The following is a 25754-nucleotide window of genomic DNA, read 5'->3' as shown; positions in this document are numbered from 1 at the left end:
TCGGTTACTATATAAGGCCTATCTATAGACATTTAGGCTTAGCAAACGCACTTATTATTAGATTATTAAGGAGCTAGAGTTATTCGAAAAGCTATCGCCAGCTTATTAAGACTACCTCCGTAAATAAGTGGATATTACCTATAATAATAAGGCTAAGGCGAAGGTAATGTATAGCGGTGTTATGTACTAGTACGATAGAACTACTCCTTTACGCTATAATTGCCTTATATAGTTTTAACACCGCCTACCGTATAATTACATCCTTCGTAATTACCTGTTTAATATGTATACTATTACTAAGCCGTAGTAGCGGATGTACGTATAGCTCTACATACCCCTTAACTCTTAGAAAGTCGCTTAATATTAGAGCGATTCGGATACTAATTAACTCTCGCTAGAGGGCTWTAATCCGGAGGGTATCGTCGTATAATAGTAAGAGCCGCTCCTTCGTAACCTACGTATGCATTATAAGGAGGCTATAGAGGTAATAAACGGTTAATACTAGCGTATTAAGGATAATAAGAGCATTAAGGACGACGTTCTAAGGGAATAGGTCCTTATAGCCTACGTACGGCGGTATAAGGATATAGTTGCTACCCTTAACTCCTTCGGTATTAACTTATTTAATACTAGTACGGCCATTTACTTTATAGGCGAAATAGAGCGCATTTAGACGAATAATAGCGACAGGCCGGCATTACTAATAACACCTTTACGGCCGCTAGTTATTACTATACCTAACACGTTACTAGAGCCTCGTTTAGTAGCGACTCGATAGTAGTAGCGTATAACTATTTTATTACTAATCCGCTAGCCTATCTTTAACAACATTATTAACTTATCCTTAGATATAGGCTTACTAACTCTACGGCTAAACCGCTATTAATTCGAACCTCCGTAGTTATTAGAGCTACCGTAATTATTACTACCGAGTTATAACTACCGTCGAATCGCTCCGCTCCGCTAGCGTAAGGATGTATAAACCGTAGAGCCGTTCGATATTAATAAGTTTATCTATCTACCTAGCACTAACTACCCTACTAGCGACACGTTTAATACGCCGGCTAGCTACAACTTAAGAGATTAGAATAACTAGCTGTTTAATTAAGGGCTACTACCTAATAGCGATAACAACGATAGTAAGCTTAAACAGGATATAGAACTACCGGATAATAAGGTAGTAGAGCGATAGATACGTAGCCGGCGTACATAGACGGATAGAGGCTTACTACTATTAACACTAACAGCGAAAAGGCGATAGTAACTTAGTACACCTTTTGAAATGAATATAAAATAACGATATTGCCATACAGAGCTCTGAAATGACGCTTACTACCAAATATTGGTGACAGCAACATTACCGGACCGCACCGGCCTTGGTAGGTTGCGGCCGCTAAATTTCCGGACAATTAAGCACAGCTCCATCACTTCCATCTGCCACGGCTCCGCATCCGAACCCGCACCCGCATCCGCATCCGTAAAGGCATTCACCACCCTGAGATGCGGCGGCGGGGTTGCGATCGAGGAGCCCTCCGCTGTAGTCAAATAACAGACAGTGGCAGCATGGTTTTATTAACAGTTCCCCGTTTCTGTGAGGTTTTTTGACTTTGTCGGAGAGGTTGCCGGAGACATCGCCCGCCGTGCGCTCGCAATCCGCAGATCGGACGCCACTGGGACAAACTCAATCCACAACCAACTCGAGGCACCAGACCAGCAGCACGTTCCGATGGGAATTCCATAGTCATTGTTCAGCGCCGGAATAATGGAACTACGCTCACTGAATGCTTCAATTCCCCGATATTCAAGGCAATCAAACCCGCTGGCCATTTCGCGCACACGACTTGGTCGCGTCGCCTTTCAACAACATGGTCATCCTGCAGGAGAGATATGCCAGGCGGCGACGGCGACGGCCCAATCCACACTCCCCTGGATCGGGTTGTCTGCCGAGCACAATTCAACGCTCAAACGTGATCCGCATATCGCATACAGGACTGCGGGGTTCGTGTCAAGCGACTCATTCATCACACACGCAGGTGTTGCCCATGCAGTCGTATCCTCGATAATCCGCAATTCGTGGTGGTCAGCGCTCGCTTGAAGGCGCTCAACCTTCCATGAAAAGCAGCCAAGGTCCAGTGCGGACATGCTCGGGTTCTTCTGYCAAAAGACCCCAAAGGCTGCGGCAAGCAGCATGCCCATCCGGTCGCGTGGGGAGGACCGCTCTTTGGCTTTTGTCTTGAGTACGCAGCTTCAGGAACACCAATCACAAAGCCACACTGACTCTTGCGCCGTTTGTGACCGTGTGAGACTATACCATAAAAAGGTCCGCTCAACGGCTCCAAAGCCTAGATCCTGAAGATCAGTTACTACAATAGGCATCCGGCTCAGCGGCGTCGATCTTCCACCTGCCGCACCCGTGAGCAGTCCGTGGTTTCAGAGCGGTGCCCCAATGGAACGATTCAAAGCCAGCATGTATCTCCAATGCTTAACCTGTTGATGTCCCTTTCTCCTATCGCCGCTCCGGACCACGACCTTTCAGCAACAGAAGTGAGTGGGAGTCCAGCACCGCAACGATCATTGACATCTTCTTGGATCTGCTTCGAGACCCTCTTGACCGTTGCCCACTATGAAGCTCTCTCTGGGTCTGCTGGTCTCCTCACTCGTGTTGTCGGTAGCTGGCCTTACCGACTTGGAACCACGCCAGTTTTCTAATTCATCGGTGCTGTTGGCAGTGCCAGACTGTGCTGTATGTTATACCAAGCGCTGCGGCTTGCACTTTGCTAACACATCTCAGGCTCGTTGCAGCCAGCTGGTGGCCAAAAACTTCCTATGCGACCCTGCAACGCAAAAATGCATTTGCGACCAACCGCAGCTCGAGGCGTCGCTACAGGCTTGTTTCATAGCCATTTGCCCACCTGTGGAGATGTACATGTCACAAGCCGTCTTTGCTGGAGTTTGCCAGCGACCCGTGCGCGACAGATCTGTGGTCACCGGGGCCACTACSTACACCCTGTATGGCATTGCTGCGATGTTCACGATCGCTCGTTTCTTGTCGCGTAACTCATTGTTTGGAGGAGCAGGGTGAGTCGAGGATGGAGCGAGTATTGATGTTGCTTCCATTGCTAATGCAGAGTCTGCTCTTCAGATACAGCTGGGATGATCACACCGCTTTCATTTGTTTCGCAGCAAGTACTGCCATCCTCGGTATGCTGGTGAAGGTCCAGGAGAATGGGTTCGGTCGCGACCTGTACACTCTGCCGGATCCCAATATCCTCGAAAACTTCCTCTTCGTATGTCCAATGATCAACTTTGGGTGGCGAATTTGCGCTGACTGATGCATTGCAGTGGTTCTACTGTGTCCAACCACTTTACATTGTTGTAACTTTCATCAGCAAGGTATCCATGGTGTTGCTCTACCTTCGGACTTGGCCATCAACGCTCCGCTCATCCTTTGGCATGATTTGCTGGAGCGCCATCGGTCTGCTGCTCACAACATTCATTGCATCTGTCTTTGTGACGATCTTTCAATGCACTCCGATCTCATACAACTGGCACGATATTGGGAACTCTACGTCACACTGCACCGATCGCGTTACGCAGGTGTATGCCACGGCATCGATTAACATCTTCTACGACATCATGGTGCTGTCCATCCCACTTGCGAAACTCATGGATCTTGACATCACCTTCCGTCAAAAGGCTGGGTGAGTAAACTCATCCTCACCAAATCATTTCAGGGACGAAATTAACACGACACAGCATCATGTTTGTCTTCTTGGTCGGTATCGTCGTCACTGTATGCAGTATCGTGCGACTCCGCTATCTCTCGGTCTTCGGCGCATCTCTCAACTTTACCTACGACTACTCCTTCCTCGGACTCTGGAGTATCGTAGAAGTCTACACTTGCATCATTTGTGTCTGCATGCCTGCTGCTACAGGTTTCTTCCGAAGAATTCACGACTGGGCAGCTGGACCCGACGCCGACGACGACGAGCACGATCTCACCGAGAGCTTTGACATGGAAGGCCATGGCCATGCGGAGATGGCCCACGAACTCGAAGACGGCTCCAAATTCAGCTCCTTCGCAAAGGGTCATGCAGATTTGGAAAAGGCAAACTTCAAGGGCGCGAGCGCCAACCGGAAATCCGTCACATCGCCAGCGCCTCTACTGAGCCTTGAGAGGAACTGTGCGCGATCTGACACAGCCCACAGCCGGATCCCGGAGCTTCGATACCGGGATGATGAGAACAGTATCTTCTTGGAAGTCACGCACGAACCCAACAGCAACGAGCCTGTACGGGCGAAGCTTTCCTACGTTGACCGGCAGGAGACGCTTCACACGATTGAAATCGAGGGGAAGCATCCAGATGCCGTGATTGACCAGTATTGATGTAACAAGACTTTGTGAGCGTAATGATGAATAAGAATTCCCGACTAAAAATTTCACTTCATTCTACACTATGGCTTTGTGTCGTGCTTTGCGGTCTCTTCTAGTTCCTCGAGGTCTGCCACTGCACCGTCGACGTCGTTGCGCACTTGCTCAACATCCTGGGTGAGACGACTGGGCGTGTGTTTGATCTTGAACGCCCAGATGCTTTGTGCAAAGACCTCGTCCATTTCTTCGAGAGTCTTTCTTTTCGTCTCGGGGAAAAAGAGGAAGACATGGAAGAAGGATGCGACGTTGAACAAGCCGAAGATGATGAATGTCTGGGAGAATGTCAGCCAGTTTGTTCTTCAGTAGCATCTTCTGCGCACGACTCACCCGCCACTTGATATGCTCAAACGCAGGTGGCGTGAAGAACGTCAAAGCGAAGTTGCCGATCCAATTCACACCCACGCCAATGGATGTGGCTTTGCTGCGAATGTATAGCGGCAAGACCTCTGCTGGGTATAGCCATCCGATAGGTCTGGAGTAAAAGTCAGCGATAAATCGAGAACTGGTAGATGGACGGAGATGTACCCCCAAGTGAGAGCATAGCTGGCAACGAAGAGATATGCGCATGCAATGATTGCTTTCGAAGCGGCCGAATCATCCACAACCCAGGTCACGCTCTTGACGTTGTTCAGGCCTCCTGGGACGGAGTGTCCGTGGACGGCCATCAACCCGGAAGCAGTGAACAGGAATGTGGCGAGCAGAGTGGAACCAGTCATGAGCGCCCAACGACGGCGGTAGCGGTCCATGAGCAGGAAGGAGAAGACCTGAACTCCCACGCTGATACAGTACTGGATCGATCCGGCGACAAGTTGGCGGTTGCCTCCTATGCCTGCCATCTGGAAGATGTAGACGATGTAGTACCTGTGCATCTTAGTCACCTCCGTACTTGACGTCGTGTTCGCAGGACCTTCTTACATGAGAGCATTGTTCCCGCTGAACTGGGACCAGAGATGAGCGCAGACAGCGCCTTGTGTTCGCATGATATTACGCGAGTTGAAGAGCTCCGACCAGGCCGTGCTACCGTACTCCCGCTCGAGGCTAGCATGGGTTAGCTTGTCGATGCAACGATACATTCATCAGCATCACTCACAAAACCTTCTCCTTGATTTCCTGGAGCTCAGCCAATACCAGCGGGTCCATGCGGTCTCCTCTTGCGTGTAGAGAGGCAAGCACATCATGCGCCTCTTCCCAACGATCTTWGCTCGCAAGCCATCGTGGACTTCTTGGCAGGAAAGAGATACATGATAGCATCACAATAGCAGGGATCATCTGTAAGGCCCATGGAATCCGAAAGGAGGCGTTGCTCTCGAGGAAGGACGTGCCGTAGGAGAGGAAGTAAATGATGAGAGTTCCCCATCCAATCATCCAATTCTGAAAGGTGATGAGTCGGCCGCGTCTCTCGGGCTTGCTGATTTCTGCAATGTAGAGAGGCCTAGAGAAGTGCTCAGCATAAGCTGTGAGAGAGATGGCGAGGTCTTACGCTTGACAACTGAAGATTCCAACCGCAAAGCCATTGATGATGCGGGATACAATCAACATTGGCACGTTCTGCACCGCGGACATGATCGCACAGCMAATGATGAAGATTACGCAGCCGATCGCAAGGGAGTCTCGCCGTCCAAAACGGTCGCCCGTGGCTATGGTTGCTGCCGAGCCCAGCAGCGAGCCTCCCGCCATACTGGCTGTGATACCGCCCTGTAGAACAGACGTGGGACTGTCAAAGTAGGTTTTGTACTGTCCATACCATCAGCTGAGCATTTTCTCTCCAGTATCTGTCAGAAGAATACAAACCTGTGTGGTTCCAATGACCGCAGACATGGAAGCGACATCGAAGCCCTGCATCATTCCGCCCAACGTCGCGAGCCCGCTGACGAGATAGACATTGCTGAACTGATATCTGGCTGCCATTCTGTCTACAGCCAATGTCGCGGTGTGAAAGGAAACAATGGACTTCACACACGTTCACGAGAGAATGGTACATCCCGCCTGTGCCACTCCACCCACATGCATCCCGCACGGTATAGCCGACGAAAGGGGCAGTTTCGACGCGGATCGCAGCACGCCATCTCGTGTGCGTTGGAGGAGGATGGGGTGTCGCGTGATGTCCCGAAAAAGACTGCAGGGTTCGGCTTGTCGGCTGGAAATCCGAGGATCTTTCAATGGAAGGTCGCGTCGGCTTCACCTCACTCTCTTCGCATCATCCACAATGCATGATGGCATAGAACGCTGCGGAATTGCTCATGCGACCAGTTCTGGATGTGTTAGCATGGCAGGCTACACGAGTCGGCAGGATATACGTGGGCCTCCGCAATGTCTCCTGTGATGAGTCTCTTGAGGTGATCTCCGATGCCTTCGAAGATGGACCTCACTCAAAATCTCCCGGATGAGCAGTAGGGGTATTACTCGACGCTCGCTCTTGAACTCTCATGGATCGAAGGATGAACGCGCAGGGCTGTCGAGTCGAGCATCTTCAACGGAGAACGGCGGACGAGACGGCATCACAGGCGAGGTCGCTGGACGATCCGAGTATGCGTTGATGCATTGTGATCTCCGACTCGGGCTCTTCCAGTTGAAGGCCTCACCATGCCTTTCGACGTAGTCAAGGTCATCTCGAGTTGGCGTATGACAATCTCATCCAAAAGATCATACTACAACCCAACGGCATCGGATGATTGAGTCTGCATTTGTTGAGGAGCACCCAGTTCCGGCAGATTGTGTGTCTGTGGGCCTTGTCTGCTGGATCAGGCGCTTCCAAAACACGTTCATTTTTCATCCGCTTCAGTTCAGCGCCTTCCAGACTCTCCAGCAGGCTCACCATATCCCCCATCAGGCGAGACGTCAGACTATCAAGTCAGTCATTAGGCACTGCCGGCGTGTTGAGGTGAATGTCCACTGAGGATGGTGCAATTCGTATCCCAGCCCGTGTGGGGGAGTCTGCGGATCTGGAGCGAGGAAATGTGTATTCAAGATAGGTGAGCATACCTTATCGGATTGGCGGGGAGGGGGCGGCGGGGTCCCCTCCGCGTTGCTTGCTTGCTGCCGCCCAGTGCTATGAGAATTGGCAAGGCGTGACTCAGAGTCAACCACCATAATTCGAATCAAGTATCGTCATTCCGTCACAACCAACCACAGCACGAACGACTCAACATGACTACTTCAAAGGCTGCCGCGAAGGCCAACAAGAAGTGGCAGAAGAAGCTGAACTCATTGGAAGGCGCCATGACCAAGCTCAAGAGGGGCGAGGATAGCCATGTACAGCTGTCCAGCCTCCCCATCTCACGTACCATCACTGGTGCGGAGACTCATGCAGAAAAGGTAAAACTCATCAAGGCCGAAATCAGGGATTCACATTGGGCGAAGTTACACGGAGATGCACTCACGGCCAACAGCCACGTAGCAATTGAGGGGGAAAAGAGAGCGGCTGAGGCCAAGCTCGCAGCGGCTGATGAGAAGAAGGCCCGCCGAGCTGAAGCGGCGGCAGCAGCAGCAGTCGCTGCTGCTGAAGTGGAGGCCGCAAAGTCACCACTACAGACACCTATTACCCCAATCCATCATATGCATCTCCGCTCGCACGCGCACAGCCCTGAATCGGCTCAATGGAAGCTTGTGGTTCCGCATAATCCCAAAGCAGCCAAGAAGACCATAGCTGCGGTCACGAAAGCTGATGCACCGAGCATGAGAGTCGCAAAGAGAACAGAAGGTCAGCAGCAGAACGGAGATACTAACCCCGGCGAATCTGAAAGCACGAGATGGCAGAATGAGTTACAGCGAGACCTCTGGGAGCCACTGGCTGGCAGCTGGGCAGACGACGTCCAGCAGAATGTCGACGGAGGCCCAAACGGTCTGAACGTGTCGATCCCATCGAAGCATGCCAACCTCGAGGTACCACAAAAGAAGACCCGCCGCCGGAAAACCAAGAAGCCAAATAAGAAGGCCAAGCTAGGCGTTCTATCTGCCTTAGCTGCACTGGCTGGCGAGTCTGAAAGCATCATCGAAGCGGAGGCCGAGCAGGAGTACGCACAGGTGAGCGGCGGAGGTAAATTTGTATTCTGCGGAGATCAGCTCAAGCTTCCGATTGCATCGCTCTATGGAACTCTCAACGAACAAACTCAGTTGGAGATCGAGGTCAACCGCAAGAAGCAGCAGCAGGACGAACAGCAGCGCGCTTCCGAAAGACAGCATTGTATCAACCAGCTGTCTCACATCTTTCCTGWCGATGCTGCGTTTGTCCAGCTCACGCTAATTGGATATGGCTGTCACCCGAGACTCTCGCTGCTCGGCCTGCCGGAGAGCATTCAAGAGCAGATCTATCGTATTGTGTTGGTGAAGGATGGTCCTGTTCGCATCACACCCTCGAGCCACGAGCAGCCGGCTTTGCTTCGTACTTGCCAGCAGCTACGCATGGAGACGTTGTGGATCTTCGAGATCGAGAACACCTTCGCCATTGAAGTGGTCGATAGCCAAGTTCAGGTCCCGAAGAACTACACTGCTCACTGGGCTCGCCAGGTGCTGTGCAAGTTGGAGACTAATGGAACGCCGAAGTGGGAGGGTCTCAAGAAGTGGTTGAAAGCGTACCACGAGGATGGAGTTCCCGGTCTCTGCAACAAGGATGGAGACCGTTCGATGCCGTGGGATATCTGCGCGCAGGCGTTTGCTTTGGTGATTAGTTTGAGGAACATCTTCCCTGGGATGACGTTCGAAGAGATGGAGCCGATGTTGAAGGTCTGGAAGGAGACTGTGACGCTGCAGCAGGTGGCCTGGTCGTGGGAGTGAATATCTGACGATTGTGGTGGTGAGAGTTGACGGGACAAACGGGAAGGACAAGCCGTCGAAGCGAGGAAGAGACAATGCAGAGAATGTGAGTATACCGTCTGATGCGAGGGCACGACATCAGACGACACACGGAAGATCCAGGTGTGGTAATAATTGTGAGCAGTGCGCGTGGGTTTGATGCGTGGGTGGGAATAAGCTGTACTTGAGATTGCTTAATGCTGAGGGCCAACCTTTGCTCGAGCACATAGACTTCCACGGAAAGATTAGGCATCTCGACAACTCTGTGCACATTGAGAATACCTCATCAAACCGCCTGCCTTGAATGCATATCTTAGCAAGCCTGAGGAACCCGGCCATCACAGGCCCAAACCCGAGATTCTTGACCCAAAACATCATCGTTGTTCTGCATCAAGTCTCAAGAGTTTCGACTGCTGATCGATCTGCGTAGGTACAGATCTGGAAAGAGCAATCCTCCTCCTCGGACGAGTCTCTCTTAGACTTACCCACAGTGCCATAGCCATTGAGGAATGGAAGCGCGCGCCGACTTTCTCACCGTTKTCTTCGCTGAGCCCATCCCCTTCGTGACCGCTATTCCACCATTCTTTGACTTGTTCAAGTCTGAACGGTTTCTTACAATTGCAGAGAAGGGAGCATTCCCAGCCAGTTCTCGAGTACTTACATTCTTCTGGGACAGTGTTCGTGAAGTATCCGTGTGTGATCAACGGACCGGACCAGTGAAGGCCGTACTTGTCGGGAAGGCTGGGTCGGAGGTTGATGATTTCGAGGGCGAAGTCGTTTTCTGCTTCGAAGATGCTTTTAGTCTCTGCGCGAAGCTGGCGACAGGTGCGCAGAAGGCCGGGCTGCTCGTGGTTGGCGGTAGCGGTGATTTCAATTGCTTCATCCTCGACGAGAACCATGCGGCTGATGCGGTTGCGAAGCTCACCGGGCATGCCCAGAAGGGATGCTTGTGGATGTGCGGAATTCATGCGCCGTTCGACTGTCAGTATAGACCTTCTCGAGGATTTCTGTAACATCTACCTCAGCTCTGTCCCGCATGAAGGCTGATGATCTGTGGCTGCGAGGTTTGGTGTGCCGGCGTGGCGGATGCACCGGCGTCGGGATTCTCGATAGCGACTCCATGTCGTATAGGGTGGTGTTGGTGTTGAGGAGTCGGAGGTCTGCGGATCAGATTAAGCGTGCGGGCTCCCAGGGAATTCATTCACTTTTATTCAACCTAATTCGGAGTTAGCGTAGGACCCTCGAATAGCTTTTGATGCAAATCCTACATCTAACCACTACTCTTCTTTCCGTGCACGACGTATATATATACAATGATAAGTGCTATGGAAAGAGAGGTGCGCGCACGATACAAAAGACAGCTCCTTGCTAGAGCAGCACGCATAGCTGCTTTGAAAGGCGCAAGTAGATCCCCGGAGAATCGCGGAACAAGATTTGTTGACTCCTTCTCATGTGCGAACATGTTCTGGCCCCTGTCAAGGAGCATAAAGAGCAGGCAACACTCTGAGTCAATCGTCGGATTCGCAATGAGGCTCGGAGGGTCTCCAAAAAAGAGACGTATATTCTTGTTAGAGTCTTCGACCTACGTCCGTACTACCCTCATGCAGGGCATTGGGCTACGGAAATCGGATACAAGCTGTGGTTCAATCCTAATGGTCGAAGGAATGCGTGGTCGGTGAGTATTTGCAGAAGGCTTCGATTGGCGTTCTGACGTTACAACCTGGGCGCTAATTCAGAGGAACCTCAGTCGCTGAGAGCAGTCGTCAAGGTGGTGGGCGGCTTGTTCGAAAACTAGCTTGGTTTGGAAAATGAAAAAGAAGATGAGTTTCGACTTGACTTGGAAGATGATGGGAGAAACGCTCGAACAAGGGAGGGAAAAAGTAGCATCTGGAGCTCGATTCTCTTAGAGCTGGTAGAGGACGGAGTGATGATTGTGCACGAACTGAAAGTAGGTTACGAGAGTGATACAGCGTCTCACGCCTTTGGTGAATCTGTTCCAAAAGCAAACTGAATCTCAAAGGCCGAAGTCGTCACGGAGGGGCGTCAAGAATGCGCGAGATACCTCTGGGGTGAATGTCGCGCTCTCAAGGCAACTAAGAAGCCCTTTAGGGATCATGATGCGCAATATCGTCGTCGTCCCGTGCATGTCTTCATCTTACATTTCACGATTTGGCGATCGGATCCGCCAACGGTGGAAACCGCAGATACCCAGGAATCAGTCTCCGCGGAGAGCGCTTCTCTCGATATTATCCAGCCGATGTGAAACTGCTCGTGTTGTTGTGTGTCCTCACACCGAGAACTTCGTCACTAGGAATCCACTTTGCCAAAGATGGCGGGAGAAGCTGTCGCTATGTCATCTTATCGTTCCTTCGTCTGCCTCTTCCTGCCCCTCAAAAATCTATACCCGAGCACACCCATGATGCTAACCCCACAAAATGCCGCCGCAACCTTGTAACCATACTTGTACGTCGGCGCCTCGTTGGCTGGCCAAAGTACCAACGGCAAACCTGAATTCCCTGCATATACCAATGCAACAGCCCAAGCAACGACAACAGCCCTCTCCGTAGCATCATCTTTACAAGTCTCTCCGATCCAAGCCATGAACAGACTTTCGTTACACCCTGTCAGGAAGCTCAGCATGAATGCAGCCATCTTGATCCCGAAACCAGAAGGCCATGCAGCGAGGATAGTCGTGCAGAAGAGTTGGAGCATATTGATGCCTATGGCGAGTTGCCAACGAACTTGCAGAGCGTCCGACAAAGAAGCAAAGATCAAAGCAGAGACGACAGAAATCCCGTAGCCTGCGATTGGGATGTTGGTGACGGAGACGGTTGAAAACCTCTTGTCGCCATTCGGTAGGAGGAGAGAGTCAAGCCAGAGGTTGAAGTATCCGATGGTTTGTTGCGACCATGCCCATGGTGCATACGCTAGGAAGAGCAACAAGAAGGAGAAGCTCGTCATGTGGCCGGCCACTTTGCGGAGAAGCGGGAGGACGGGCTGAGGAGTCAGCGTCTGCGTCTTCTTTCCGATCTCCGAGAGTCGAAGTTGGGCGGTAGCAACCAGGGATGGAGAGAGGTACCAGGATGTCAATGGATTTGGCGAGGAAGGGTAGTCCGGAACAACAACATAGCCGATCACAGCTGCGACGAGCGTCATGAGTCCATTTATGATGAAAAGCCAACGCCACCCTGGAAGCCCAGAAGTGTTGTCCAGAGTCTGGTATATGGCGGATTGCATTGCAAAGGTGAACATCGAGCCGATATATTGAGCGGAGAGGAACAAGGCCTGCCGTTTGGCCATCTCCTTTGGCGTATACCACGAAAGGAGCAAAATGGTCATTCCGGGCCAGGCACTTGCCTCGCATGTTCCTATCAGCCACCGTAGAGCGTACATGTGCTTGACATTGCTTGTAGCTGCCATACATCCGGTGAGAATGCCCCAAACCAGTTCCAAGCTCGGCAGCCAGAGGGAAGGACGGACACGCATCATGATCAGGACTGAAGGGACCATGAAGATTGCAAAAGGGATGCTGAAGTATGTCTCCAGCCAATTCAGCGCTTTCGTGCCACCGAGGTTGAGATCATCCCGCATGCCGGCTGTATAGGCAGCTTTGTAGTTGCTTTGGTCAATCTTTTTGATGATGATTGAGAGGCATGCCCATGGTAGAAAGATGAAGTCAAGCTTGCGAACCAGTCGTTTTTCGAGGGCTTGACGTGATGAGCCATGCTCCACATTCGGTTCCTCACCCGAGTTTGAGCTGGTGATCTCGTTCTCGGAGAGAGAAATGTGTTTATCTTTCGGAGAATCGGTGGATGGCGAACCGCGGATGTACGGCTCCGCTCCTACCTGGACCCGTGAAGCGTCGTGGCCAAAAATTGTATCCTCGTCTTGTGCTGCCATGATGTCAAATCTTTGGATTGGTTCAATATTGATAAAACCAGCAGAGGCAAGGTTCTATATCACGCCAGACGGTCTCTCTTTGCATCCTGTTTGGGAAAGATCCGCGATCCATCAAGGTCACTCGGGCGGACGCCGGGGTGAGTATTATCTGCAACACTTCCCGTTGGTTATGGGCGTACGCCGTCCAAGKCATTGGCGGCGGGGGTTAAAATCGCATGCCGTGTCGCTCTTCAAGCGCTTCAATCGCTTCAAGTCCTCAAGCAGGTGGAGTGGAGACTTATGGTGTCTTGGCGCCGAGACGTTGCGTTTCGAATGCCGAACATAAGGCCGGTGTGAATGAGCAAGTTTCCATATTGGAAATCGAGACGGGAGTTTCCATGTCGTAGGATGAAGTAGTGCGGTTCATCGTGACTCGTGTGGTGTAGTGTTCCTCGATGCGTCGATGTGGATGAGTATCCTAGAAGACCACGGCATGGCACGGTTTTGTTTAATCTGATCGAGACCAGCATCGATGAGGAGGCGCTGCGCTCCAAGGACGCAAGTGTCGGGGGGCAGAGAAAGACTGCCTTGGCCAGATATCTGGAGCAGCCCGCATTGGAGCAGAAGCGCTATTGGCATATACCAGGTTGCTCTCCACTAGATTGACGGATAAACTGCTAATCTGTATCCAGCRGGTCTGCGCATCGCCTTTCATTGTCAGAACAGGCTTCAGATACGGATGTCACTTCCGTGCGGATCCCCGAGCTTGGTAGTGTCTCTTTGCGTGGAATGCACGTCGCTCGATGCAAACAAGACGCCTCCGTCTTTTTATCATATGGAATGTGAAGAGGGAGAGCGAACAGGCTGGCGCCCTTCACACACACATCTCTCTCGGATAGACTGATCGAAAAGCTTTCCGGCCCGTAGTGGTTTGGACCATTCAATCTACTCCGGCAGGTCGAGACGCCGTGGTCGTGAAGTATGATGCTGTGAATAGCTCATACCCAGTGGGCTTCTCATGCTGGGATTGAACGTTAAAGCTGATGCAATCTTCGTCCTTGATTGTATTGTTGCGTGTGCTGTGTCTGGCCTCCGCATAAATCGATCGCATCGGACGTTGAACAAAGTGACTCCCTACGGTTGTGCCTCTAAGGTGGATWGGCCCWAAAGTTTGCGACTACCACCCTTGAGATCCTCTCAGTCGGCGGGGAGAACCGAACATTGGAACAAGGACCTCGAGGTGGAATTGTTCTCGATGGAAAGAGATGAAAGCGTTCAAATCCGAAGTTCCTCCACCTCGCCGTCCCTTTACCTTACCTACCTTAGCTTTGAGTCAAGGTTGGAGGGTCTGTGGGGGTGGCGGTGGCGGTGCTATCGCTCTCGCACCTCGATGATCATCAACGTCCAGAGTGTGTTTCCACCTGCGAGATCACCGTCGTAGCTGTTTCGGTACAACAGGACAAAGAAGCAGAAGAAGTAATTGTGAGAAGAGGTGGATATAGCACGCTCTTTACCGATCAGCGGCTACACCAACAAACCGGAATCGGACACCATAACACACCGAGAGCATCATCGAAGCAGCGCCCAGTCTGAGGCCCAGGCGCCAGCATCGACCATAGTCGACCATAGCCATCCCCTTTCACTTTCACCCTCCATTCCCGAGCGCATTCACGACCTCTGTTGTTGATGCGATAGTCGACCAGTCATCGCCAACGCCAACATGCGCGCCTCCGGTGCCGCCGCCCTCCTCTCCCTCCTCTCCACCGCCGCCACGCTCCCCGCACCGCCCAGCGAGACCCTTTCCTCGGGCCTCATCATCGAACACATCAGCGGGCCAGCGACATGCGATCGGCCCACGCGCAAACATGACAAGGTCGCCATGCACTACAGAGGCAGCCTGCTGTCCAACGGCGAAGAGTTCGATCAGAGCTACAAACGCGGCAAACCCTTCCAATTCGTGCTCGGCACGCATCAGGTGATTGCAGGATGGGATGAGGGTCTCATGGACATGTGCATTGGGGCAAGCAGAAAACTGACCATACCTGCTGAGCTGGGGTATGGAAGTAGAGGTGCACCTCCCCATATCCCGCCTGATGCTGTGCTGGTTTTCGAGACGAAGTTGGTGGATATCGTTGAGTTCAGCAAGGATAAAGTGACGACGACGACATCAAGAGTCGTGTCCACGAGCACGGAGTCCGGCACAACGACAACCGTGTCTTCACGACCTACATCGGCGCCAGCACCGACACGTACGCCAGATGTCGCGGAAGCAAAGAAACCGTCCGACGATACTGGACCTCCCCAACAAGCACAGTGCCACTTGCTGGGTCCTTTCGCCCTCGTAGCCCAAGCTGGTCTTGGGTTCCTCGCCCTGCTCATTCTTATTTGGAAACGCTGGCGCGAAGTCCCGAAACGGCCTTGGAAGATCTTCTTCTTCGATGTCTCCAAGCAAGTGTTTGGCTCCATGCTGGTGCACGTCATCAACCTAGCCATGTCGATGCTCAGCTCTGTAGACGTCGCCAGTGCTGCCGCTGTAGCCGCCGAGGCCATAGCAGAGTCATCTGACAAGTCGGATGGCAGAGTGCCAAACCCCTGCTCCTTCTACGTGCTCAACTTGGGAATCGATACCACGCTCGGGGTACCAGTGCTCTATGTTCTGCTGAAGTTGCTACACCGCATCTTCGCCTACACTCCCCTGGCAAATCCGCCGGAATCCATCAAGAGCGGAAACTATGGCCAACCTCCTCAGGTGGCATGGTACTTCAAACAGTTGCTCATCTACTGCATCGGATTGATTGGAATGAAGCTCTTCGTCTTCTTTCTCTTCATGGCCATGCCATTCCTCCCCTGGATAGGAGACTGGGCTCTGCGCTGGACGGAAGGCAGCGAGGCGCTTCAAGTCGCCTTCGCACTCTTTATCTTCCCCCTGGCCATGAATGCGATACAATACTGGATCGTCGACGGGTTCATCATGGACAAGAAGCAGGCAGAAAGTGGCCCTGAATATCAGAGAGTTGACGAAGAGAGTAGCGAGGAAGATACTCTGGTGCCTGAGGAAGTGGACGTACGTGTTCCCAGCAAAGATGACGGTCAGCCCATGTTAAGAGAAGTCGATCCGGAGCCTTTGGGCAGCCGATATGCGGACGAAGGAGGAAGTGGGAGGAGCAGGTAGATGTTCATTACATGAAGGGAGTTGAATTGTCACGCCTTTACGATGTAGTACGATGTACAGAATCATCCTGGATCACTCCGCCGAGTCCGCAGCATCTGACCTCAATCCTCGGCCTATGCGCCGTGCTTGGAGCCGAGAAGGATGTGACACTACTATGCACGTAGGAACCGCGAGGCTGCGATGTCTTTCTCGTCTGTGGTTCACACCGAAGCCAACTGCCACGTCACTTTGAGCTGGCATCCCAACATGCGTGAATTTGTAAGAACCAGCCCTGTCGCTGTCTAGACATGCATGGCTCGTGTAACGTGCTACCCGAGATTTCAATTTGCAGGGGTAACACGCGCTTGCCAGGGCATGACATGTGGCAAGGTGGAGACCGTCCGGCATTTGGTCGAGATCTGGGCTACAGCCGACAACATAGACCGCTACGTACGAATCATCATTTGGTTGCCGCCATCACGGACATGCGCGACACGACCCTCATCTTCATCCTTGCAGTGATTTCGCTTTATGGCTCTGACAGACGCGGGAAACCATGATTTCAAGGCTCGGCAGTGCCTCCAAAGGTGAAGTTCAATCTTAGTCCCGAGAGTTTGGTTACACCCGATCTAGAACAAATCGAGCTTCGATGGATCCTTTGGAAGGCACGCGAGCGCCGAACAACGTCCCTTTTCCTGTTCATCTTGCCACATTCGTGCACCTGGCCGTGCGCTGCGGACACTTGCTACCGGGCTCGGCTTATACAGTTGGGCGACGATGCGATGGCGAGGAATGTTGCGTCGGTTGCGGGTATTTGTCTGCTTGCAGTTACTGCTTGCGGCAGATGTACCTCGGCCTCTAGCAACGTTATGCGCCCGTGATTGGAGAGACACTGAATCGCGTCTTCCCGTCGCCGCGGTTGTGCTGTGCTAAGGTATCCTGTACGGCATACGAAAAAAGTCACATTGCGAACGAGATGATCTTCGTGGATCTCCAATGCTAGCATCGGCCGACGTAAGTATGTATAACGCTTCCTTTGTTCCTTTGCTTCTTTGTACATCATCTCCCCTCACTCCTCTCGCTCCCCCAGCACAGTATTACTATCCCCATCCTCCTCAACCCTCTCCTAATGCCTTCCCTGAGGACGAGCCTCCTCGCGGCCGCGCTCGCGGCAACCGTTCAGGCCCAGCGGTTCAACTACTCCCAAATCGCCAACACAACTTCGTCCGACTGTCCAGCACCAGGAACAGCCCATATGATAGTCGCCAGAGCCTCCGGCGAACCTCTCGGATATGGAGTGATTGGTCTCATCAAAGACCGCCTTCTCAAGTCTCTCCCGGGGAGCAATGCGGAATATGTCGTATACCCTGCCACCCTGACCGACTACCCCGGCWCCGAAACAGCTGGAGTCTCAGCCATGAAAGCTCTCGTGGAAACATACATCTCCAAGAACTGCGCGGAACCACTGGTATTGATGGGATACTCACAAGGAGCACACGTCACTGCCGATTACCTCTCCGGACAGAACGTCGTGGGATTCACTTACAATGCCTCTTTGACCGACCCTGCTCCAGAGAGCATACTCGACAAGGTCGCAGCAGTGACGATCATGGGTGACCCATCCATCAACATCACAAACAATCCTTTCCACGTGGGAAACTCAACAAAACCGGGCCTTTTCGAACGGGCTGCGAACTCCAGTGCTGTGTTGAACGGCATCTCGGGGAAGATTCAGAGCTATTGTGATGCGTTGGATCCTTACTGTGCGAGTGCGGGAAACTTTGACAACATCAGCGTTCACACCGGATACACGTGGGAGTACGGCCAGGACGCGGAGGACTTCATTCTGAGGCAGGTGAAGGCGTGGTACGAGCAGAGTGGAAGCGGGTCTGGAAACGAAACATCGGGAACACCGACGCAGTCTGGAGGCGGGGCGCAGTATACAGGTGCTGCGAACGCCATTGGAAGTGGGCTGGTGGGAACTGCTGCGCTGGTGTTTGCGCTTGGAGGTGCCCTCTTAGGCGGCTTGTAAATATGCATGATGTATGAGGCAGGAGGAGCATTCAATAAAGTAGGTACTTTGATGCACGAATCTTGATGACACCTTTCGTTGTCCACGCTCAATTTGATGCAATTAACGCACGACACGAAAAGCGCGGTCAAATTGCCTACAGTGAAGGCAAAAAGCAAACATCAAAACCCTCGGAGGTTCGTGCAGCTAATCCAGATGTGAGCGGGCATTATGGTGCCCATCGCTAGCTAGAACCTGGTATGAGCTTATGTCGAGATGCTGAATGTAGAAACGTTAGGGACGCCAACAAGAACGAAGCGATATGCTGCGAGATTCTTGGCAATGCCAAGTTTCACGAGTTAGTAAGGTAGCGTTGTATGGCGGTTTGTGGACACATTTAGAAGGTGGTCAAAAGTCAGCACGCGAAGAAAGTGTCGATATGTTGTATGTGCTAAGTCTGCAATTCACGAACTCAAGAGTGTCTCAATTCCTAGTGATGGTAAGCCAGTTAAAGGCCATTTTAAGCTCCTTTATTCACCGCATACTGTCACAGGTCTCCTCACTCTTTCTCTTGTCACCACAATCGGGAAAGATCAAAAGCCAAAGATAATCTGTAAGTGCCAAAGACTTCTACACTCCGAAAATATCGATCAGCTCAAGTCTGATACAACCACGCGGATGTATTTCGATGGGCAGAAGGCATAGAATGTCATGATCACAAATTTCTCATTGCGTTGAATGACTCAAAGCCGGCGCAGTAGCCGAACGAATCAGTTCATCCACGAAGACTTCCGGAACAAACGGCAGTCGATCCAACCTCATCAACCGCAAACCCAGGGGTAAAGGAGGTTGTTGGAAGTCATGTTTACTGAGCTTCCTCGCGAGAGCAGGGCCGTCATAGGCTTCCGCAGTGTCGTTGGAGCAGCATACGAGAAGCATGTATGGCTTACAAATGTTCATGACGAAACATGGTCAATGAAGGTATTCAGCAATCCTACCTCCTTCTCAGAACCTTGGATGGCCGCCTTTGAGGTTTTTCCTTGGCGCTTCATAAAGATCTTTCACCGTACGTGCCTACTACATATATAGACAAGGTAGGAACACCGTGGCTACTAACGGGTATCACACCTACACAGGGAAATCACGAAGCGGCTGAAAGGAGATAGCAGCAATCTCGAAGAAACACGTCCACGTTACCTGTCAGGTTGCTCCAAGCCTACTGACTTGACATCGAATGTACTTCAATACAGCAAAAGTGGAATTCTCCCCAAGAATGACCAATGAGCCGCCTCGATGGCCTTGTGTGAAGACAAATATCGAGCGCGACTTACGGAGAAGTTGGCATCATGACCCCCGTCAGAGCCACCTGCCCAGCTCTCCTCGAGAAGATCTGTGCACTGGGCTCTAATGCGTTCCGCCAAGATCTCTTGAAGCTCTTTCAGCCATAGAACTCAGCCCTCGGTAGGCGTCCCGGGAGAGAGTCACGTCAGGGGGAATCGCAAGCCAGAGAGGAGATGTTCTACCATGCGTGACTAGATCCATTGCCGTTCAACACACCATATTGCCAGGTTCCTGCTTCCACCTGATCCTGTATTTTCGAGAGGAACTTTCTCCTTTGTTGCCGGACAAATGAAAAGACAAATGAAAGCTATGCACCAGTCGTCTTTAAGAGCGCATATGTCGGCAGTATTTGAGGTTTGCTACACGGTCAACACTCTACATTCAAAAGGAGTGTTTGATGATAAAATTGAGTTCTAGAGGTTGTTCCATCAATCATCTCCGCTACCTCACAAGTTTGATGCATCTGTGAACCGTCTTTTAGACCGCAAGAATTTCCGCCCCGTCCAGATTGGTAAAAACCCGAAGCCATAGCTGGAAATCGACTTAAATCCAGATCAAGTGAGAGAGGCCAAATTCTTTTCAGGTCATCATAACACCCGGAACTCATTCTCATACCAGCAGAAATTTTCGATGTTGCGCTCACAGTCGGCTGGAGCGGCTCCCAGTCAACAACGACGTCTATCTGGAAGTTCCCACAGGCGTGTAAACTCCGCACTTGGCGATCTCCGCTCTGCAAGCGAAGTCAAAAAGTATGAAGCGAAAGTTGGAACTCATCTTGCAGCAGCAGTGATGATACTTAGGTATTTACCTGACAGGCACTCGGCTAACGTAGTGGAGCGCGTGGGACGTGCAGTTCTGGGGGAAAAAGCGCTCACGGACAGTATGCTTGAGCTAGATTTAGACAAGGTAAGAGAAGGACTTGGGCAATGGTTGTGGATAGGTATGGTTTTGTTGGACTGGACGTGGTGCTTATATGGGTACAATCGCAAATGTGGAGGAGAATCCGTTGCGTTTCAGTCATGTGTACGGTGGAACCTGCTTGCATGGCTGGTCGACAAAAACCCTATCTGCCAGAAATGTAGACATCTGTGATGCTCATCGCACTTGAAGTATGAGCAGGTTTCGATCGGGAAGATCTTGGGTTTGGATAGCGCTTTTCGTTCATTGCTATTCAAAGGCGACCGTAGAGACATCGTGTTCGCATCGAGCACTTCACAGTGCGAGCGTTTCGTTTAGTAACTCGGAGCGTTGAGGAACAGACCCATCGTGATACCACCAATAAGGCCAGCAATCGGGATCGTCATGACCCATGAAAAGAACAGCAAGCCCACACGCTGCCAGTTAACGGCCTTGAAAGTACCGTTCATCAAGCCCACACCCACGGTTGCCCCAGTAATACACATGGATGTCGAGACTGGAAGCTTGTACTGGGAGAAGATAAGAATRGTAATGGCGGCTCCCATTTCCATAGATGATCCACGGGATGGGGAATGATAAGTGATCTTGTTGCCCATGACTGTGCGGGATCGTTAGCGGACGCTTTGCAGTGACTGCAATCGGGAAATTCGTACCTCGCATGATGTTGTAGCCATAGGTCATGAAACCAATGCAGATGGTCAAGGCAATTACGGCGATTTGCCAAAGAGGAACATCGGCTTTAGCACCTACGGTCTCGCCAGTGCTCCACGCAGAGTACATGGCCGCCCAAACACCAACGGCATTTCCCACATCGTTAGCACCATGTGCAAAAGATGCTGTGCAGGCAGTGATGATCTGAACGAAAGAGTAAAGGTACTCAACCTCATTAGAGTATTTCGGTGCGTTGCTGTAGACGCGGTCCATGCCTGGGAAAAATCAGTCGATGGTCTCAGATCTGTGAGTGTTTGCCATCCCATCGCTTACGCTTTCCTTCCGGTGTACCCAAAACGCCAAGCTGAGACTTGTGGATATCGAAGTGTACACCATACAAAGCAGCAACAACAACCTGAGCAGGAAGGCGCTTGACGATAGCTTTGAGGTTGTGCAATTCGTAGACGGATCCAGCACCAAGACGGTTACGATGACAGCAGCGCATCGCCCACCCAAGAAGTCCACGGCCTTTACGGAGATCAGCATGATGCTGCTCGCGAGCCTGTGCCAGGAGAGCCTTGTATTCAGCATGAGTATGCTGAGGGGGCGGAGCACCAGACTCATCAGATCCGGACTGGCTGCCAGACTCGACGGCTCTCTGTTTCTCGCCAGTAGAATCGGCCGCAGATTCATCTAGGGTTGGGGGTAGCACGCGGTCTGCGTGCTCGAGACCGTGCTGCAACACAGCGTAGTTTGGGACTTTGGCGAATTCGGCGTCAGGGGGAGCTGGACGGGAGAAAAGAGCAGGGCCCAGGAAAATGTGGTACAGCTTGAGGGTGTAGTCTTTCTTAATGACCTTGGCATGTACGTATGGAACGAAAAAGATGGCTGCCTGAAGTAGAGTCAGCGAGAGGTAAGAAGTGTTTCTGGATACATCGTACCAATACGAAGAGTCCGAAGCCAACACCGAGGGTGACGGAGGCGATGTACCACGCAGGTTTGTCGGTCAGACCGAGTCTGGGAGATCCCTTGTACACGACGGATAAGGTACAAATGGTGCCTGCAATCAAGAAAAAGAATGGAGATGTCCAGACAGCCCACGGAACGGGATCTTTCCGCACGTGGACCGTGAGCTTGATCAAGAGGAAGATAATTGAGGCAAAGGCGGCGGAGCCGAGGGGAGCAAGAATCAGACCCGAGAAGATGGCGCCTGTGTCGTTGTCTAATCAGTGCCGTGAAGGATCAATACGTCCTCGGGTCATTGTGTGTCATACCGAGACCAGATCCACCACTCCATCCCCACTCAACGTTACGAGCTCCAACCGCAGCAACTCCGACACCAGCAATCGAGGAGACAAGAGAATACGTCGAAGACACATGGGCGGAGTTGCGAGTACACCACATAACCCAGATAGAAGCACCGGCGGCCGCGCAGGTGAATGCAAGGAGCTGCACAGGAGCGTTGCCGTTGAAAGCCGCGATCGGGATAATGCCATTTTTGATGGTAGAGGCTGTACGTGCGCCGACGGTGAGGGCACCGGTCATTTCGAAGATGAGACATAGAATCATTGCCTGCTGGTATGTGACCGAGCGAGACGACACACTCGTAGCCCAAGCGTTCGCGACATCGTCTAGGTGAGAAGATCAGCTGTTTGGTATCGAAGATGACGACTATCGTTGGAACGTACTAGCACCGTTGTTGTATGCTTCCAGTAAGGCGAAGAACGTGCCAATGGCGAAGACATAGGTATATTCTGTAAGCATGATGCCAAACCTTGCTCACAGAACAGCAGACTTCAAGCAACTGGTCGAAGGTCTCATGGATGCTCGAACAAGGAGCTGGTATATATCTCCTAAGACTCGTCGTGCCTCCAAGCCACACAAGCGAGACGCGGCTTCCACTACGACAAGGGTAGCGCCWAGCTTCCACTAGCATGATGGAAGTCATGGCGGAGAAGAACACTATCCAGTACTATGCACGCCTCTCATTGTGATGCCGACGTCGCCAAGTAGATAAGGCCCTAGTGTCCGAATCGTCTGAATCTACACGGGTCTCCGCTCGGGTCAGCATACGAAAACAGAACCCATGCTATAACGGAGTTCTTGGTGTTTAAGATTCGAGGCCAGTAGGAGCTCGGCGAATTCCCACGTGTGCATCGGAGCACAACCACGCCATACAACGGAGCTTTCTTCGAATCTTGCCCTAGCATCAAGAGACTGAAAGCGCTTGTCCTTAAGAAGAGTCCAAAGCTCTAGGCGTAGTGTTGACATGCTTACGTCGGCGCTCACCTCCGAGACCACGTGCGCTGTATCTTTGTTATGAGGCGCGGGCTTTGTGGAAAGTTTCTTTGCCTCGATATGCCAAGGGCTGCTATGTCGTAGTTCCCTGTCGTTAGGCGCGGACCGTTTCGGAGATGCTATAGGTAGATAGGTGCGCTTTGTGTTTTGGGAGGGAGCGTCGGAGTTACCACTTGATAGCACATTGCTAGTGCTGCTGCTAACGAGAAGAATTGGTTTTAGAAGAAAAGCGCGAGAAGTATGTATTAATCATCATTTCGGTCGCTCTACTCTTCGTAATCGCGGACGACCCCTCTGGTACTCTTCGTCCTCGTTTCCTACTCCTCCTCCGCGCTTGAAATTCCCTAAGCGACGAGAGTGCTAGCCGTTTATAGAGAAGTGCGTTTAGGAACGAAGACGAGCTTGTGTTTGTCCTAAATTCGATGGACATTTACGCATAGCAGAATCTGATTAACGGCTTTATTAATAGCAGGGGATGAGCCTATAGTCGGGTCGCGAGAGTACTAGTACATATAGTTTATAGAAAACTACTCGTCCTCGGCCTTCGGGATAATGTAGGCGACTTCTTATACGATCTTACTACCGCTTATAAGGTAGCTTAGATCCCGCGTAATAATTGAATTTATGTTACCGCTAGGGTCGCCGCCGGTAGGTATTTTAAGATTATTCTATCCCGGTATGTTTATCTCTAGTAGCGGAAATCTCTATAATCGAAATAATTATACGATGTAATAGGCGAAGCCCTAAGGCCGAAGTATAGGCGTAGCCTATATAGAACGCTTAGTATCCGCGTACTTTACGTCGGAATCCGCGGAGGATAGTTCTCTTCTCTATCGAACTTATTTAACTAAAACCTTACTTAAGCTCCTATATATACGTTACTCGCCCGTAATATTAAGTTCGATCGCCTTATAATAACTACTCCTTCGGATTAGGATACTAGAAGGAACTTCCCGAATAACGAAAGTTTAGAACGGGAAGTACCCGTAGAACCTACTATAGAGCTACGTAGAGCTATAGAATAGATATACCTTAAGTAATAGGCTATAGAAGCCGAGATAAGCGCTACGCGCGCTACGCTAGAACGCGCGGGATCCGAACGCTTAGCTAACGACGATATCCCTATAAGTATAATAATACGGAACCTTATAGAATCGGTATTAGCGCTAACTTAAGCGGGTTCCGTACGGGAACCGTTAGGACTAAAGGACTAGAGACCGCTAACCTAAGATAGTAGAGCCGATACTTTTAGGGATTACCTTCTTAGGCTAAAAAGCTCCTACCGAGTACGTTCCGACCTTAAGCTAACGCTCTCCGCGGACTACTACTAGAACTCTATCTACGATACCCTCCCGGCTAGGGAGAGAGCGAGGATACGCTACTTCTAGGAAGCGGGGCTAGCCGTAGAAGCGACGGATCCCGACGCTTTCTTTACGTAAATCGAGAAGGTCTTCGGGGATAGTAACGAGAGAGTAAAGGCCCTAGAATAGCTTATAAGTCTTAGATACTCCCTTAGCTAACTATAGCACGATTACTAGCTAGAATTCGACGGACTCCTACTAAGTACCGGCGGATAGAGCTAGGCCGACGATATAAAGATCGGATACTTAAAGAACATCTTCTCGAACCTAGTATATACGTATACGGCCTCTATATAGAAGTTAACGGACTACTACGACTTCGTAGAGGAAGTAGAAAGGATTATAACTAACCTCGAGGAGATAGACTAGTTTAAATCCTTAAATAAGAGGTAGAGGGAAAAACACTCGGATAGCGGTACTACTATAACGGTTACTACTCGTTCTTACTCGGGACCCGCGACTTATCGCGTCGACTTTAACGGAGACGTAGTAATAGCCCCTACTCGACCGGGCGGAAACCGACTAAGAACTAATAGAGACCGTAAGGAAAACGGGAAACGGCGAGCTAAATAGGTAACCTAGGCGGAGCGAGATAAACGCCGATAAGTAAGGCTCTACTTCCGTTACGGAGCGAGCGGACACCTAGTAAAAGATTACCTATACGCCCTAGCTATTCGCCCCGCGACGTAGATTAATATAATAGCCGTCGGGCTAATATTAGAGTCCGACTACCTACAATCCACTATTAGGATTAGGTCAATCCTAATAGCGGCCTTATACAAACAAAGTTAGGGTTGCGACCCTAAAGGGGTCAATCCTAATAGGTTAATCCTAATAGGTTCCCTTTATCGTATATTTCTAACGTTTGGACAGCTTCGAGTATATCGTAGAATTATAAATCCGCGAAGTATCTAAGTCTAT

General features: G+C 51.2%; 9 protein-coding genes; 4 read left to right on the top strand and 5 right to left on the bottom strand.

Annotated features, from left to right (window-relative positions):
- Positions 1–1869: 1869 nt before the first annotated feature.
- On the bottom strand, positions 1870–2196 carry RCC_11378 (uncharacterized protein; the record flags this gene model as incomplete). The annotated part of the gene is made up of 1 exon (XM_023776599.1): positions 1870–2196. One exon carries the CDS (start codon positions 2194–2196, stop codon positions 1870–1872), a length of 327 nt encoding a protein of 108 aa, XP_023632367.1.
- Positions 2197–2623: 427 nt separating this feature from the next.
- Positions 2624–4387, top strand: RCC_11377 (uncharacterized protein; the record flags this gene model as incomplete). XM_023776598.1 has 5 exons in its annotated part: positions 2624–2743; positions 2792–3078; positions 3143–3287; positions 3343–3701; positions 3757–4387. 5 exons carry the CDS (start codon positions 2624–2626, stop codon positions 4385–4387), a joined length of 1542 nt encoding a protein of 513 aa, XP_023632366.1.
- A 68-nt stretch (positions 4388–4455) lies between these two features.
- RCC_11376 (related to transporter (major facilitator superfamily)) lies at positions 4456–6340 on the bottom strand (the record flags this gene model as incomplete). XM_023776597.1 has 7 exons in its annotated part: positions 4456–4704; positions 4760–4904; positions 4958–5293; positions 5348–5470; positions 5523–5864; positions 5913–6166; positions 6224–6340. 7 exons carry the CDS (start codon positions 6338–6340, stop codon positions 4456–4458), a joined length of 1566 nt encoding a protein of 521 aa, XP_023632365.1.
- Positions 6341–7579: 1239 nt separating this feature from the next.
- On the top strand, positions 7580–9205 carry RCC_11375 (uncharacterized protein; the record flags this gene model as incomplete). Its single annotated transcript, XM_023776596.1, has 1 exon — positions 7580–9205. The coding sequence occupies one exon, from the start codon at positions 7580–7582 to the stop codon at positions 9203–9205; it is 1626 nt and encodes a 541-aa protein (XP_023632364.1).
- A 392-nt stretch (positions 9206–9597) lies between these two features.
- RCC_11374 (uncharacterized protein) lies at positions 9598–10155 on the bottom strand (the record flags this gene model as incomplete). The annotated part of the gene is made up of 1 exon (XM_023776595.1): positions 9598–10155. The coding sequence occupies one exon, from the start codon at positions 10153–10155 to the stop codon at positions 9598–9600; it is 558 nt and encodes a 185-aa protein (XP_023632363.1).
- A 1426-nt stretch (positions 10156–11581) lies between these two features.
- RCC_11373 (related to transporter protein) lies at positions 11582–13123 on the bottom strand (the record flags this gene model as incomplete). The annotated part of the gene is made up of 1 exon (XM_023776594.1): positions 11582–13123. The coding sequence occupies one exon, from the start codon at positions 13121–13123 to the stop codon at positions 11582–11584; it is 1542 nt and encodes a 513-aa protein (XP_023632362.1).
- Positions 13124–14822: 1699 nt separating this feature from the next.
- On the top strand, positions 14823–16274 carry RCC_11372 (uncharacterized protein; the record flags this gene model as incomplete). Its single annotated transcript, XM_023776593.1, has 1 exon — positions 14823–16274. The coding sequence occupies one exon, from the start codon at positions 14823–14825 to the stop codon at positions 16272–16274; it is 1452 nt and encodes a 483-aa protein (XP_023632361.1).
- A 1108-nt stretch (positions 16275–17382) lies between these two features.
- On the top strand, positions 17383–18285 carry RCC_11371 (uncharacterized protein; the record flags this gene model as incomplete). Its single annotated transcript, XM_023776592.1, has 1 exon — positions 17383–18285. One exon carries the CDS (start codon positions 17383–17385, stop codon positions 18283–18285), a length of 903 nt encoding a protein of 300 aa, XP_023632360.1.
- Positions 18286–20837: 2552 nt separating this feature from the next.
- RCC_11370 (related to PHO89-Na+/phosphate co-transporter) lies at positions 20838–22938 on the bottom strand (the record flags this gene model as incomplete). XM_023776591.1 has 6 exons in its annotated part: positions 20838–21121; positions 21177–21449; positions 21508–22066; positions 22116–22384; positions 22449–22805; positions 22863–22938. The coding sequence occupies 6 exons, from the start codon at positions 22936–22938 to the stop codon at positions 20838–20840; spliced, it is 1818 nt and encodes a 605-aa protein (XP_023632359.1).
- Between the last annotated feature and the right edge of the window lie 2816 nt (positions 22939–25754).

The sequence above is a fragment of the Ramularia collo-cygni genome, assembly GCF_900074925.1.
Source record: "Ramularia collo-cygni strain URUG2 genome assembly, contig: RCC_scaffold30, whole genome shotgun sequence".
Lineage (NCBI taxonomy): Eukaryota > Fungi > Ascomycota > Dothideomycetes > Mycosphaerellales > Mycosphaerellaceae > Ramularia > Ramularia collo-cygni.
The sequence above is the reverse complement of the archived record's forward strand: the minus strand, read 5'-3'. Positions and strand labels throughout refer to the sequence as shown.